The sequence below is a fragment of the Pinus tabuliformis genome, chromosome Q, assembly GCF_031772625.1.
Source record: "Pinus tabuliformis cultivar Carrire ecotype Pingquan chromosome Q, CPIR1, whole genome shotgun sequence".
NCBI classification, from domain to species: domain Eukaryota; kingdom Viridiplantae; phylum Streptophyta; class Pinopsida; order Pinales; family Pinaceae; genus Pinus; species Pinus tabuliformis.
The window spans coordinates 19,605,946-19,622,432 of NC_142296.1; the positions used below are offsets into that span (position 1 = coordinate 19,605,946).

At 38.9% G+C, this 16,487-nt stretch overlaps 1 protein-coding gene across 1 annotated transcript in view; it reads right to left on the reverse strand.

Annotated features, from left to right (window-relative positions):
• Positions 1-5,956: 5,956 nt before the first annotated feature.
• LOC149218070 (uncharacterized) overlaps positions 5,957-16,487 on the reverse strand; it is a 90,618-nt gene continuing 80,087 nt past the window's right edge. The window contains exons 4-6 of the mRNA XM_089383795.1: positions 7,218-7,305; positions 6,919-6,980; positions 5,957-6,585 (exon numbers count right to left, since the gene is read on the reverse strand). Of these exons, the coding sequence (XP_089239921.1) occupies positions 6,433-6,585; positions 6,919-6,980; positions 7,218-7,305 (303 nt within the window). The 3' untranslated portion in view covers positions 5,957-6,432. The remainder of the gene's footprint in view (positions 6,586-6,918; positions 6,981-7,217; positions 7,306-16,487) is intronic.

Genomic DNA, 16,487 nt, shown 5'->3' on the forward strand with positions numbered 1-16,487 from the left:
ACCCATCTGACCCGGGGGGGGGAAGCCAAAGGCTATCAACATTTTTTGTATATATTTCCAGCTTAAACTATCAAAAGCTTTGGAGAGATCGATTTTTAGGAGCATACCTGCTTTTTTGGATTGCTTTAAGGAGTGTATAATCTCGTGAGTGAGAATGATTCCATCCGTGATTTGCCTTCCTTCCACATAGCCTGATTGCTCGGGTGATATGAGTAGAGGAAGCAGTGGTTTTAGTCTGGATGCAATAACTTTGGAGATGATTTTGTATATGACATTACATAGAGCAATGGGCCGGAATTTGTCCGGAGTCTGAGAATGGTCTTCCTTGGGGATGAGAGCTATAAAGGTTGCATTCAGAGAGGGAAGCAACCATCTATTAGTTCTGGATTCCTCAACGACTTGCCAGACCTCTTCTTTGATAAGATCCCAAAATCTGTGGAAGAAATTGGAAGTAAAACCATCGGGGCCAGGCGCTTTTCCTTCTTTGAGATGTCGCATGGCACTCTCCACTTCTTGAAAAGATATTGGCCTGAAGAGGAGCTGATTGTGTTCCTCAATTATGATCTTTGGGATATTCTTAGTAATTTTCTCAATAGCCTGCATTCTATCTATCTGAGGTTCCTGGTGTACCTTCTTAAAATGAGAAAGGAACTCTTGTTCAATGTCCTCATGTTTTTCCAACATCCCCCTACAGATTCTGAATATTGGTGATGTCGTTATGCATTCTTCTTTTGATAGTAGTGCGATGGAAGAACTGTGTGTTTCTCTCGCCCTCTTTAAGCCATTTGATTCTTGACTTCCGCTTCCAAAGTATTTATTCTTGCTTTGCTCTTTTGGATAATTGTGTTTGCAGGTGTTTTTCCAGCACTGAGTTTTCTTCAGACCGTCCTTCCGTGATGATTCTCTACTATAGTCGTTTCATTTCTTGAGCTAGACCACGTTGTGCTTGGAAGATATTGCCAAAGGTATTTTGATTCCATTGTTTAATGTTTTTCTTGATGTATCATGGAATTAAGACAACAAGTTCTTCATACAGAGGCAGGACGACAGATAACCAAGTATTGATAGCTACACAAGTCCTCTTGTACTTTACCCAGCCTATTTCAAGAGTCGCACACAGTTTCATGCGAAACTATCCTACGAATGTAAACATGCAAACAAACAACAAAACAAAGCAAAAGCAAGAGTAAATGCATAAGCAAATCAAGTAAGCATACAAGCATGCAAACAAAAAAACATGCAAGGTAAGAAGCCAACATACATGCAAGCAAACAAACCAAAAGAAAACACTACTCCTACTCCTAAGCTAATGGTGCATGGGTCTGCTCACATGAAGTGATACTTCCAATGCAGCCACTAGTGCATTGGTCGACCCATGTTGGTGAATGCATGGTTGCTAGAATTGATACATTTTTGTACCATCCACGGGTTTGAAATTTATTCAAACCGCATGAATCATATTATTAAAATATGGGTGCATCAACCAGAAAGCCTCGAAGCGGAAAGGCCTTCGTGTGGTGTTGCCCAGCCTTTGCCATTGAAGTGCGATAGGCCAATGATCTGAACCTGAGAATGGTAAGATCGACGTCGTGAAATCCCCACCTAGATGGATTGCATTGTCTAATAGCAGGAATCGATCCAATCGTGAGGCGATTTGATGTGCACCTGCTCGTTTATTATTCCATGTGTATATACCATTGTTGGATGACATATCTATGAGATAGTTATCTTGGATGAAATTTTTGAATTGAATGCTTTCATTGTCCAATTTGGCCTTGCCCCCTCTTTTTTCTTCTAGCCTTGTTATCATATTAAAGTCTCCTCCTGTGATCCAGATTGGATGTGTTCTTTCAGAGTTGATCAAAGCTAAGGTATTCAATATGTCTATCTTATTCATTGCTTCCTGGGGGAAGTAGACATTGGTTAGATGACCATGTACATTTGTCCCTGTAATATGGAAGGTTGCTTGTATAAAATGCTTACTCGCATGAATATTATCAAGTGTGATAGCTCGTTCATCCCAGATTATTGCTAGTCCTCCTGATGCACCGAAAGCATCCACTGCTGCCGCTTTACTGCCTGGCCACACTTTTGCAAGTGTCTAGTCCAGTGTTGTAGAGTTACATTTGGTTTCTTGTATGAAAAAGATTTGGGGTTTCTCCATTTGAATCATGTTTTTTATTAGTGTATATTTTCTGGGGCTGTTTAGCCCTCTGATATTCCATGAGATGAGCTTCATGGTGCACTACTAGGTAGGGGGTTGTAATACTTTGTAAGCTTGGAGTATCTTCTCGATTCCACCAGCATTTCCCCAATGCGGATGGTTCTCTGAAGATCAGTTTTCCTACCTCTTTTTTTATTGTCTTTAGTAATATTTTTACCATCCCATTGACTCCCAGGTTGGATGCCTAAAGATCTTTATTGCTGTGCTCTGGAAAGGATGACTTCTAGGCTTTCCAGTTGTCTCTCTGGGATTTGTTGCATTCTTTTCTCTTGCAAGCTTGCTCTAATCCTAGCATATCCAGATCTCCAATGTCAAAGCTCTCTGGCTCGTCTTCCATGTGTTGGGCCTCACTTCGTTCCAGTGTTGTTTCCGCTACAGTCATGGTTACCGGTTGCACATTGTCAACCTCCATGCCCTGAATATTCCATTTCGGGGAGAGACTGGGGATGGCAGAGTTAAGATCTGTGGATTGTACAGATTTTTGGGCAATCTTAGAGCTCGAGGGGGTGGAATGAGGAGTCATCTTGGGGATGTCCTTCGATTGGTCAGGGATTTCATAGGTATTTAGTTCCGGCTGATTCAAGGTCTCAAAGCTATTGCTTGTGGAAGGCATTGAGGTATTGGCTACAGGCTTTTTAAGGCTAGAAGAGGGTTTCTTGTGATTCTTTTTACGGTTGGTGACCTTGGTAAAGCCATCCGAGTCAGATTTATCCGCATTGGAGGGATTCGAGGCTTTCAGATTTGAAGGGCAGTCTCGAAAGAGATGGCCAAGGGCATGGCATTTCCTGCAACGGAATGGAACATGCTCATAATCTATTGATTGTATCCATTCAAAATCATCATGGTAAAGACTTACCGCGTCTGGGAGAGCTTTGCTGAGATGCATGTAGACACAAATTCGGGCATAGGAGGTATATCACTTGAGTTTCGTCTCCTCTGCGATTTTAATGAACTCCCCTAAACCATTCCCAATATCTTGCAGCGAGTCTTCATCCCAATACTCCAAAGGGAGGGAATAAAGGTGAATCCACACTGGTGCCCAGCTTAAATCCTCTTTGTCCGGATTGAATCTTTCAATCCAATCTCTCAGATATAAACCTGCTGCATTGAAAAAGTATGGTCCTCCATCAAGGACTCTGTTTCGATCTTCTATACAGTTGAAAATCACTGTAAAGAAGCCTTTAGGCCCCAACTGCAAGGTAATGTGCCCTTTTGGTTTCCATTTGGCTGCTATCCAGCCATGCAAAGCTTTCTCTGTAGGCCAAAAACCTATAAACTTTCCAATCAGCGCATGATCCTTCATGTACTGGATTTGAGTGTTGATCCGGTGGCTTGGGAGCTCAATCTTAGGTCTTTCAGCCGCTACGAGTTACATGTGGCTGACGTTGCCTTGGGAGCTTCATTCTTGTTCGTATTGTCTGGCAAAGATTTTGGATCTGGTCCAGCATCGTCCTGGTGTTCTGTCCTGACATCTTCAACGACATTGGGGGGAGGCGCCCTATCCTCCCCCTGAGGGGTTTCCATTGCTTGTGAGCTGATCCTTTGTCGTGTAGCGTTTGTATCTTTACTGCTGAGCGAAGATAGAAAGCCATGGTCTGTGCAGGTCTGTCGTTCGCAGGTTTGACTCAAACCCTAGTCGTCCATGATCGCAAGTCCCGTCCCCCAATAGGAGTCACATGTTATCCATTTTGGTCCTTGTTAATCATAATGGCCCTATTTTATTAATATTAATATACTTTATATCTTATAAATACAACATACTTAACCGACATTTAAAAATGTTGACAAACAATCTTCCTTACAATATGCATAACACCTACACATCTCCCCCATATTGGATTGTAAAGTACCTCTCAATGCAATCAAACCAAAGAAGTTTCAACATGGAATCTCAGACTTCAAATTATCATAAGATTAACATTTTAAAAAATTTAGCATTGAATCCAATTCCTCTCATTTAGCTCTTTATCATCTAAATGGGATACATTGCGATATTCTTCAATACATATCATCATCAAATTGGCTTTTGGAGAGATCTAGTATGGAATTTGGGCTCCTCTCATTTAGCCCTTTATCATCAAAATGGGATACACTGGGACAATTGTTGATACTTCTAGTATGGAATTTGGGCTCCTCTCATTTAGCCCTTTATCATCAAAATGGGATACACTGGGACAATTGTTGATACTTCTAGTATGGAATTTGGGCTCCTCTCATTTAGCCCTTTATCATCAAAATGGGATACATTGGGACAATTGTTGATACTTAGTGGTAATCCCAAACAACCAGATTCAAAGAACACCTAAGTGATTCATTAATTATAAAGTGGTGATACTAAATGTTTATCAATTAATAGGAGATACCAACTTCTAGCTAAATTATTTGTCCATTTCTAGATTTAACATTTTTCTAGTGCATTCCAAATGAACCATCCAACATCTAGTTTGGACAATTTTCCAGGTAGAATTTTATTTAAGCTCAGATCAAAGACTTCTGAGAGATCCAATGTATCAATGTTTGCATTAATATTCTCTATTTAGTTGATAGAGAGATAGAGACTTGCGATTGAGAAGACAAATGCTAGCCTATGGCTTACCTTAATCATCACTAAGTCTTCTTGTCACCCTTAAATTGCATTATTCATTTAGGATAACAGTAATTTATCTTCAAGTGATGACTAAATGATTTAGTTCATATTTCCTAGCCTAGTCACCATTCAAGGTGTTATGATCTAAAGCAAATATCTCTATGAGATTACATCAGCCAATGTACTATATATTCATACTTTGGTGTGAATACAATATGGAGATAGCTTGAGGTCTTTTCCATCATATTGATATTGATATATTGTGTTCTACTTCTTAACAACAACATTTTGAAAAAACAGCAGCATTTTATGATCGAAGGTTGAGTATAAAAAAGGTAGGAAGGTAAGGTAACAAAGAAAACAACAACAACAAAAAACCTGAAAATGGAAAGAGGATAGACTCGAGAATTATGGTCTTGCAGAACAACCATGAAGGACGGTATGCAGGTTATGGAACTTATGATTCATGGTTAAGACATCACTAGCAATATCATCCAATCAACGAAATGAAAATGCTGTTAAACATGTAAAAGATATGACATAAAGGTGATAATGACACTGGGGCAACAAAAAGGGGAAGAGAGGACTTGAACCGGAATAGAAGGCATAGGAAGGGTGGTGATTGAATGGGGAACTAAGAAAACACTGAAGGAAAAACTCGTATTTATTTATTGTCAGGTCAACATAATGAAAACCCTCCTGTATTGGTAATTATTCCTGTTGATCAAATAACTGAATGTGTAATTACTGCATGCAAAAGGGAGAAAATAATTGGTCTCTACTAATAGCTTAATGAAAAACAATATAATAGACTAATTTTGTGAAATAAGCTTCACCTTGAAATGTTTGTGTTATAGTAAATAATTCAGTGTACTAAGATTTAGAATGAGTACTAACGTGGAATAAAATCCAACCATGCAGATATGCCACTATAGTAAAATAGATCGCAGTTAGGGACATCAGATAGAGAATACAACAATAAAATTAAAGCAGCCCAAAAGTAAAAAAGTGTTTAAGATCGTAAATTAGGACACTTTAGCCTGCACATTATTATCTTTGGAGCCAGTTATCTTAAACACATCAATTATTTGTCATTCACAAATAACAAATAAATAAGTTGAGCACTTGTACCTAGGGAGCAAAGGAAACAACCAAAACAAGATCCTGTCTTTAACTTGAGAAGGGATCTTATAACACAGACAATATCACAAGAAACACAGTTTATCTACCCATTCAGTTACTATTACCTTTGTGCATACTAATGAATCACTTTCAAAGAAAAAAGAATGCCACTGAATCAAAGAAACAAGTCTCTGGAACATATTCCTCTGGAGATTGTCCCAGGCAAATTTTTGTAGTTCATCAACCTGCCAAGAGAAAACATTTAACGATCTCCTTAACAGTTTCTCTTGAACATTCATAAACTGCAACCATGCATCACTGCAGTCAAGAATTGCAACCAGCAGAAATGACTATAGATGCCCTGTCGATGGCACTCAAAAATGGATATGAACTATATCAGATCTCTAATTACTTGGAGACACATATCTAGAATACCATTGCAGACGACCATAATAAAAAGCTACATGTAAACTGTTTATGTGTCTTCCTTCTTGCATCATCACATGAAATCATCCTCGACTTCTTGAGCGGACTTGCTACCAGATGCAATATCCTTGTTAGAAGTCATTTTTTCTGCAACCATAAAGCCTTTATAGCTTCTAATTTCTGCTTGCCTCTCTTTCTCAAGGCGCTCAAGTTCCTCGCGCCGTTTCTGCAAGACAATCCACTAAGACTAAATAAGGGAATGGAAAAACCTGCCTAAATTTACATTACAAACTAGGCCACACAAGAATTATGTACTTAAAAATATTCAAACAACGGTGATCTGCTAGTAGTTGATATATAGTTAATAGTTGACTGAAGATGACAACCATCACATGGAATGGCATGTTTACTGCTATTTGAATTTAGATACCATCTTCACAATGCAAAATGCTCACAAGATTGTTTGAAGTATAGTAACAAGCTGCAAAGTTGAGCCACCTATGCTCAATTCTTCTTGAGAATGTAAACGATGAATTTATTAATCAAAATAAAATTCCACCTTTTCCCTCCCTTGAGCTTTTATTTGTGCTCTCTCTGCAGCATTTATAGCTTCTCGCTCAGCTGTTAAGTCACAACAAAGTGAAACATGTTAAAATGCATGCAATCTAAATTCAGGAGAGAATCAAGTCATACAAACTCGATTGGTGACACAAATCAATTGAGATGCATGGAGAAATTAAACATGTCCATTTTGAGAATGAAGGCATTGTTTTAAAATTTACATAAAGATCCTCAGGATGTTTGCAAAAATGCAATCATTTAACTGGTTGTAAAGATAGCTTCAGCGAAAGAACAAACCTTTCAAATCAGGTTTCCGCTCAACTTTTGTTTTGTTCAAGCGATTCACAATTTCATTGATTCGCTTCTCTACTCTTATAGTTCGAACCTGAAAATGAGAACATGTTATAAAGATCATCTTTAGTTAGATTTAATAATTCCACCTTAATTCATCAAGACCTGAAAACCTTTATGCTTCAGCCAATCTATAGTAGGTACAGAACACAACTCAGACGGTAATATATAAGAAACAAATATAAGCTCATACTTCAAATTACAGCTGACCATGTACACTGGAAAATAAACTATAGAAAAACGTTTTGGATTTGAATTTGAAAAAAAACATACATTTCCATTCAAACAAAAAAAGGTTGCATAAACATATTTTTTGCAATTTTCAAGGTTTTTACAGTGAAAAGTGATCTGTGAAAAGCAACAAAACCTTATTTCACAATATTTGAAGCATCAATATCTAACTTCACAAGAGAAAGGCAATCTCACTAAACTTGTACAAAACAAAACGAAAGCTTATGAAAAAAAAAGATACTGAGATTCTGATCAAGTTCGTGAGGAAATTCAAAGTGAACAATTATCAAGCCAACGGGAAACACTGATTTCAGCTTGACTCTATCTTAGCTGCACATTTAGAACTGTTCAATACAGGTAGCATCAATCTCTATTGGCATCTTAAATTGGAAGATGCGGTGAATTGCCAAATTCAACATCAAGATGCATCAAACAGAGAATATATCTACTACCTCAAATTACAGAGCAAGTGAAGTCGGCTTCCTTGTCAAGAAGCTCAGACTCAAGGTTTCCTCATATATGTTCCAAAGCACACAAATCCATTGAAAATGTGGCAAGAAACATTTGATGCATTTTCCTCACAAATGAAGGTGGTAATTTAACTAGTTAATTGTCACTTTGCATGATTAGATTCTAGATATTAAAGAGGTGGCAGTGGAGAAAAGCACACCTTGGATTTGTCAATACTCTCATTGCAGTGTTACATTCAGAAAATAGCAGCAAAATACTATCTGTTAGTAAAAAAATAGCCATGGAGGCTCGTACGATCCCTTTTACTAATTGAATAAGGTTGGTTATGAATTAACCCCAGCCGTGTTTTTCGGTTTGGACCATAGGTGACAACCTAGTGGAGAATAAAATTAACTATAGTGCCATCAAACCCATGCCCTGTTAACAAATATTTGGCATGTATAAAAGTCTTGAATGCCACTTATATTGCTACTGCAAAATCGTTGATGAGGGTAACTCAGGCAGGTATACACAGGTCTAAGTGTCTAAATGTGCGAGTCACTTAGTTGACCCTTTACATTAATTATTAAGGTAATTGACTTTTATGACATAAAGTGAGTTATCCGATAAAATGCTAACATTATTTGCATTAGTGAATTAGATGAATCTCAACCATTGATCTCAAGTGATGTTGAAATCTAATCTCAACCATTGATCTCAAGCGATGTTGAGATCTAATTCGATCAATAACTCAAACTTATAAAAGGAAGGCTAGGCTAAGTGAGAAGACACATCAAGTGAGTACAAAAAAGTGAGATAGTGAGATGCCGGTGACTGGGTGGTGAAGGACATTCATCCAAGTGTGCAAGGTTCGAGGAAAACTGCAAGGGGCGGCAAGGGAGAAGGATCGAGATCAGCCAGCATGAAAAAATCCAATGGAAACATTACAATCCCCCACAATCCTGAAATCCTGAAAAAATGACAAGTCTGCTGGATTTTGAGTGAGATCTATAATTCTACTTTCTCCATATGAAATCCAATGAGGTTGAAACCACTCTCAAATATCCCGAGTCATTTTATGGCAATGTTAAAAATTTAAGTAAAAGGATGAAAATGAAAGGTAAAGGAGAACACTAGGACCATAGGATTGAACATTAGGCTGCCACACTCAAAAAATTTGTAACAGCTCTCTCTATCACTCCTTAAAAGGCAAGTGAAATCTTTTTTAGGGAGCGCACTCCCGAAATTCGCTCCCACAGAGAGCAAATTCAAGAGCGTGCTCCCGGGGTCGCTGCTAGATTCAACAGGGGGGTGGCGCTCCCCCACAACCATGATCTCAGGGAATATAAAAGTAACTGCAGATTGTTCATTGCATCCTCGTTGAGTTGATGTTCTTAGTAAGCATGCACAAGTCAACCGATAACCTAAGGAATCCTCTAACAAGTTATGAATGGAACTTGACAACAAAACATATAGAGGCCAAAATATTTTTCCCGATACTTCATCGCTCATGTCTAGAAAATGTAACAGTCATTTTGATTCACCTTTGTCGCTTTTCCTGTATTTTGTAACTTAACTTCTTTGAAGAAATAAAGGATGTTTTGAAGCTTGGTGTTGAAGGATGTTGTACAACTCAAAAGGCTTACAATACATTGAGAAACTTATTTCTTCAAGAGTGGCCTTTTGAGGTGACAAATACCTCCAGGACACTTGGTAGCACATTGAATTACAACTCCTAGAAAGGTTAGGAGTATGTTGTAATGTCCCCGATCACTTAGGAGACTTGTGATAGAGTCCACTAGCCTAATGTGGTTCCCGTAGGCTAAAGCGGGGAAATATTTAATATAGGGTACTTAAATTGCCTAAGGAAAACATTATAAGGTCTAAAAAGGAGAAAGGGTGATATTCTCTAGGCAAGTGAAAAGTCACTTTAACTTTAGAAAGAGAAATACCATAAAGTGACTTTATAAAAGCTAATTTAATAAAAGGAAGGCGAAAAGGTGACCCTAAGTTTATTAAAGAGGGAAAATGAGGAAACTCTCATCATTTGTGCATTTTGAGTTTTAGAGAGAATATCACTCCCAATCAAACCTTGGTTGTACATTTAATACTACGTACCTCTATTTTTTGTGCCAACAGAATAAGGCAGAGCACACCCATCCAATAGGTTTACTATAGTTGCTCCCCATCCCAGTGTAGAAGTGGGAGAGCATTTCCATGGACTTTATCATTGGCTTACCTCCAGCCCAAGGAAAAGATTGCATATATGTGGTGGTAGAGCGACTCACAAAGTTTCCTCATTTCTTTGCCATATCATCAAAGTGTTCAGCATCGCAGGTGGTTGAGCTATTTTTCAAAGAGGTTTCCAGATTACATGGGTTGCCAAAGACCATTGTCAGTGATTGAGATAGCATGTTCATAGGTAGCTGCTTTTTAGACTTGTGGGAATGAAGCTAACTCTGAGCCCCAGATACCAACCACAAACTAATGGGCAAAACAAGATAGTCAATAAGTGGCTGGAAAGCTATCTCAAGTATTATGTAACCAACCAACAAAAGGTATGGAAAACGTGGCTACATTTGGGAGAGCATTGGTACGATACCACTTTTCACATGTCCATTGGCATGACTTCCTTCAAAGCATTGTATGGGCATGACGCCTCGACAATCATAGATAGGGTATTCGGGGACAGTGCGTCACCTCTGCCAGAGACTGGATTCAAGAGAGATAGGATATTCTAAAAGTCCTCAAGGACAACTTACAGTAGGCTCAGAATCAACAGAAATTGTATGCAGATAGGCACAAGGTGGAGCGCAACTTTTAAGTGGGAGATATGGTGTACCTTTGTCATTAGCCCCATAGACAGTCATCATTGAAAACAAAAGGGGTAAAAACGCTGGAACCCGGTTCTACGAGCCATTCAGGATCTTGAGACGAGTAGGGGAAGTGGCCTATGAACTCGAGCTTCCTGAAGGATGTAAAATTCATAATGTCTTTCATGTTTCATGCCTTAAAAAGGCCCTAGGTCAACATGTTACTTCCGCAAAACTTCCACCATTGAACGAAGAAGGGGAACTAATCCTGGTTCCAAAAAAGATGCTAGAAACAAGGAAGAGGAAGTTACAGAATAGAATGATAAAGGAGTACCTAGTAAAGTGGAAAGATCTACCTATGGAAGATGCCACCTGAAAGGGTGAATAGTTGCTCAAGCATCCTGAGTTGAAATTGCTCAAGGGCAAACAATCTTGGGCGAGGAAGACTATCATGTCCCCGACCACTTAGGAGACTTATGACGGAGTCTGCCAGCATAATGTGGTTCTCGTGGGCTAAAGCAAGGAAATATTTAATAGAAGGGACTTAAATTGCCTAAGGAAAACAAGTCTAAAAAGGAGAAAGGGTGATATTCCCTAGGCAAGTGAAAAGTCACTTTACTTTATAAAGAGAAATATCATAAATTGACTTTATAAAGCTAATTTGATAAAAGGAAGACGAAAAAGTGACCCTAAGTTTATAAAAGAAGGAAAATGAAGAAACTCTCCTCATTCGTGCATTTTGAGTTTTGGAGAGGAGCTCTTGGAGAGTTTTCTTGAGAAGGAGCATAGCGTTTTGGAACCCTAGCCACGATAGCAGACTTCAGTGTTGAAACCAGACACCTTAGTGGGATTTGAGAGTGAAATCACACAGATTTCACCACTAAGCTTCAATGGAGAACAAGATTCACAAGAAATGTTGAGGTACCCAAGTTTTATCAATTGATTTTAAAAGCTTATTGGGTATTTTCTATATCATTTTTGCAGATTGAGGAGCTATCTGAAAATCAGAGCCTTGGGAATCAAGCTTCATGACCAAACAGGGGCTGAGTTTGAATCTGGGAGTTATCACTCTCATTGTGGTCACAGGCTGTAAGAATAGGTGGCTCGATTTTCTTCCTTGGAGAGGCAGCTCAAGCATCTAGTCAAAGTCCCAAGTTCTTTTAAATGCCGGACGGAATTTCCTTATTTCATTGACTGTGTATAAGTGGTTGAGCTGAGAGTATTATCTGTGGGGCCTGTTTCCAGTCAGACCTTGGCTGTACATTTAATTTTCTGGACGTAAGACTGCATAGCTCTATTTTCTGTGCGTGGGTATCTATAATCTGATTTTGGGTGGTTTGTGGATATTATTGTGGGACCTGAGTAAGTCAAATTACTTCTGTTGGATGTGACTGGTTCACACTATTGCGTGGAGGATGTATTGAACCTATGGAACCCAGAGAAGATAGTTGGTTAACTGATAGATGCCAAAAGACCAGCACTGTACATTTTGCTGTTGTGGTGGGTTATGTGAACGAAATCCCTGTCATGCCATTTGCTGAGCACTTATGTTGGAGGTTGACGTGTTCTTCACTCATAAACTGAGCCATTAAGGTACACGCACAAGCAGTTTGGTTACAGGATTAAAGGCAGCGTTGAGTGGTGACATTCCAGTCTTACAAGAAGGGTCAAATCCCAGGTCCATGGGATGTTCTGACAGCTGTTCACAAGAGAAATAAACTATGATATATGTCTACAAGTCGCTGAGGGGCTGATGAACTCCTTTCAATCTCCTATTGTACCCAGGTTCCTCTAAACCATTTAACTTCCAATATGTTTGTACAGTGATTTGAATGGATCTATTCTAGTTGATGTTTATTATCATGAAAGAACATATATCAGCTCTCTAAAAATTCCTGGGACATTAAATATATCAGTTGGATGCTTTGGGAGGTTTTGTTTTGGTTACATACTGTTCACTGTGTATATCTTCTGAAGTGGAATCCCTAGAGAACATTTACAACAGAGTGTAGACTAACTGTTTGAAAAAATACCACACTGAAACTCAGAAATTTTAAAGAAAATCATAAATTTGTCAAGGCGGGATTTTCCATATGTGGAAGATTCCTAGGGCTTGAAACTTTCACACTAGGGCTGTGACTGGTCTTAAGAATCACAGTGCTCTCGCCCTGTTGAACCCTTTCACACTCAGCTTCTCGCTGGTTGTTGTGTTTAGTATCTTCTTCTTGCTTAATAGTGTCAGTCTTCTCTTCTTCCTCATCCGAATATTTTCCTTTGATTTCGCACACTGCACTCCCTCTTCTGCATCTCACAGTATTCTTTACATCAATGTGGCCCTTTGGCCATTCAATTAATACATCCCTCCCCTAGTTTGCCAACTGCCTTATCCTGTAACTATCTTGCTCAGAGTTCGGTCCTGGTATATTCACAATCATGCTTCTTTTCCACTGAATCACAGCTTATGCAGTGAGATTGATTCACACCTTCACTCTCACCCTGACTATTCTGCTCTTGCTGCCCTGTATCTTCTGCATATTCAAGGTTTATACCTGTTAATTAATCTGGAGCAGACTTTTCAATATTATCATCATGCTTCTCCTCCACTGAGTCACAGCTTATGTGGTGAGATTGACAAGTCCACACTTGCTCTCCTGTATCTTCTACATATTCAGCATTTGTAACTGCTATCTGATCTGAAGCAGATGTTTGAATATCATCATCATGCTTCTTCTCCTCTCCTACTACATTTTCGCAGGCACTTGTCTGCTTCTTGTATAGACATGACCAACCATTTGGTGTGCCTTTGTCCATGCTTCAATCTGTTTTCCCCTTTCAATATTCTCTTTGACACTATCTTCAAATTTTTGCAAAAAATTGGCGTTCTCCTTCCCCAAGGGAGAAATTAAAGCTTGCTGCTACATTTTCTCATAACCCTCCAAGCTGGCCAGAGAGCCAGCTCTGATACCACTGTAATGTCCTAGGGTAGTTTACCCTTGGGATTTAATTAGGCTAAGTTTTTTCAGCAATTTAAATTATGTCACAGCAATAGATATTCCATTGTTCTTATAACAGTTAGTGTGCGTAAATAACATGAAGACTGTCAACAGCAATAAACAACAATGAAAATTTCCTACAGCAATAAATATCTCTGACAAGATTATTCAACAGCAGACATTAGTTATTTCAACAATATACAGCATTGAAATAGCACAGGATTTCGACAGAAATAAAGATCTCTAACAGCGATATGATTCCCAACTAAGTTAGGGTTGGCTGCCCAACCAAACGGTAGATTCATCTTCCAACCAATGTTCACAATATAATTCTGATTTTCGAGAGCAGTACTCGGCAATGCAACTACTTATCGATCCTACTGTGACTATCCCAATAACAGCTCTGCCTAATGGAAAATAGCAAATAGCACACTTATTACAATTCACTGTTTGATGCCCCTTGGCCAACTGTGATGGTATGTGCTGTTCCAGTGGGAACAGAATAACTGCCACAGAGATCTGACCCCTTGTTCTTTCCTCCAATGACTCACAACATATCTTTATTGTTTGACTTACTATCACATTAACCAGAATTAGGGCTGGCTGAGCAACTGATAAAACACTCCACAGAAAGTCCAAGTTCCTTGCTGCATTCACTAGTCCACAAATAGGCCCTTTAATGTGTCTGTTGCCACTTCGAAATTTTATTTTGGCTTGCAGCCCTACAGCTGTGGCCAGTCTGTGACCAGCAGATGTCTGCGGCTGCCTCAAAACACCATTTATTCATCCAGCAACAAGCAGAATAACTTGATTGGAGATGGGCCAGATAGATTTGTTCAATGCCAACGTCCACGACTTTGCCAAGACAAATGATAGTAGAAATGAATGAAGATAATTACCAACTAGGGTGGAATCTTTCACCACCAAAATTAGTAAAGGAGACTAGCAAGGGTGGGATCACCTCCACCAAAACTAGACAAGGAGAAAGGTTCTTAAAACCCTCAGAGCCTCGGGCTCAAGAAAATTAGAGATATTCTAATCCAAAATGATCCCAACTCCCCTTTATTCATAGATTTTCTCATATGGTTCACTCTCATGTGAGGGGTTTCAAGTGCAACTCCCAATTTGGGCTTTTTGCCCCAGCCTACTCAAAATTTACCAAATGTTGCCCAAACATTGGATAATTGGATTCTCCCCCTTTATCAAGATTCAAGACTATAGCCTACGGGGTTGGATAGGCTATTCCGTCCTCTAGTAGGCAATTAATCCATAGGGTACATTACATCTCAACCTTTGATTTCAAGTGAGTGAGTTAGAATTTAATCTTCGCCATCCATCACTTTGGAGATTTAGGTTAGGGATTTAACTCAATAAAGAATTATAAAAGACACCCTAAGGAGAGGAGAAAGACAGATATGCGAAAGAGATTTTTTTAGTGAACACAAGGCTAAAGAGAAAAGAAGTGTTGCAGCAGTGAAACAAATCCAGAGAAAGAGATTGAGTGGAGGCCAAGCCGTGCCAATTTCTAAGCACCAGTTTTTGCAAGCACTGCACATGTAAGAGTGATTTGAGTGCAATGAGGATTGCGTAGGAGACCGCACGTGTGACGGCCAGCTTTAGATCAGGCTGCATATGCAAGTGACCAGGAGGGTTTGCAAGCTGCAAGTGGTAAGGTTTCAATATTTGTAGAGGCCATATGTACAAAGGAAAAATCCAGCAAAGTGCAGATCAGGTTTTTAAGAGCAATTTTGCTAGGTTCTATTTTGCTGTAAATTTTTTGTAATTTCTCTATGGGCTATTTTCCTAGTAAGGGGCCCTCACTGTTCTAAGAATAAAGTGTGAAGATCAATTCGAGGGATATTTTTCTGTGTGATCGATTCCTGTGTTTGCTTCTGTTATTTAATTTTTTTTAACAGAAAATTCCAAGGTGTTTTCATTCAGTAAATGCGGAAATATTTTTTTCAATTATAAAAATTACTAGGGATTGAAACCAATTCTGGAATTAAAAACTCAACATGGTATCCTAGCTTCAACTTTGAAATGGGTAAATCAAAATTAGTACAGGCTTACAACAGACATGAATTTCCAGCAGCAGATTTTTTCAGTAAAATTTATGATTTGGGAAATGGCTGCAACCTACTTAAGATTTTAGGACAGGTTAGAGGGCACATCAACTTTCATTCCCTAGAAGGGGTTACAATGAGGATTGCGTAGGAGAATGGTTTATAGGAGTTTTCCAATGCCAAAATCACTCTACCTACAGATGCTGCAGAACTAGTCATCCACAACCAGAAAGATGTACAAGCCAAGAGGATAATTTTGGATGCAGTGAAGTATCATGTGATACCTAGCCTATCTTTGAAGACAACCACAAGGGAGATGTGGGAGACTCTATCAAAGATTTATCAAAGCGATAACACAAATAGAAAGATGGTATTAGAATTTCCTGAACCTAGCACCCTGTATTCGGTTCACAGCAATTATTAACTTAACGAATACACGACTAAGTTCCTAACCAAAAAGTATTTAGCGGAAGCAAAATTACCCATCTGAATCACACACATAAACAGTTTTCTGCCCAATAACCAGTTCTTCATTAATAAATTAATCACGGAACTTACTTGGGTTACCGTACCAGGCACAGTGGCCCAACTGAGAAAATACAGATTACAAAACTGATCACCAGCCTCTCTGCACTCTCTTGAACCTAGCACACATTCACTGAGAAG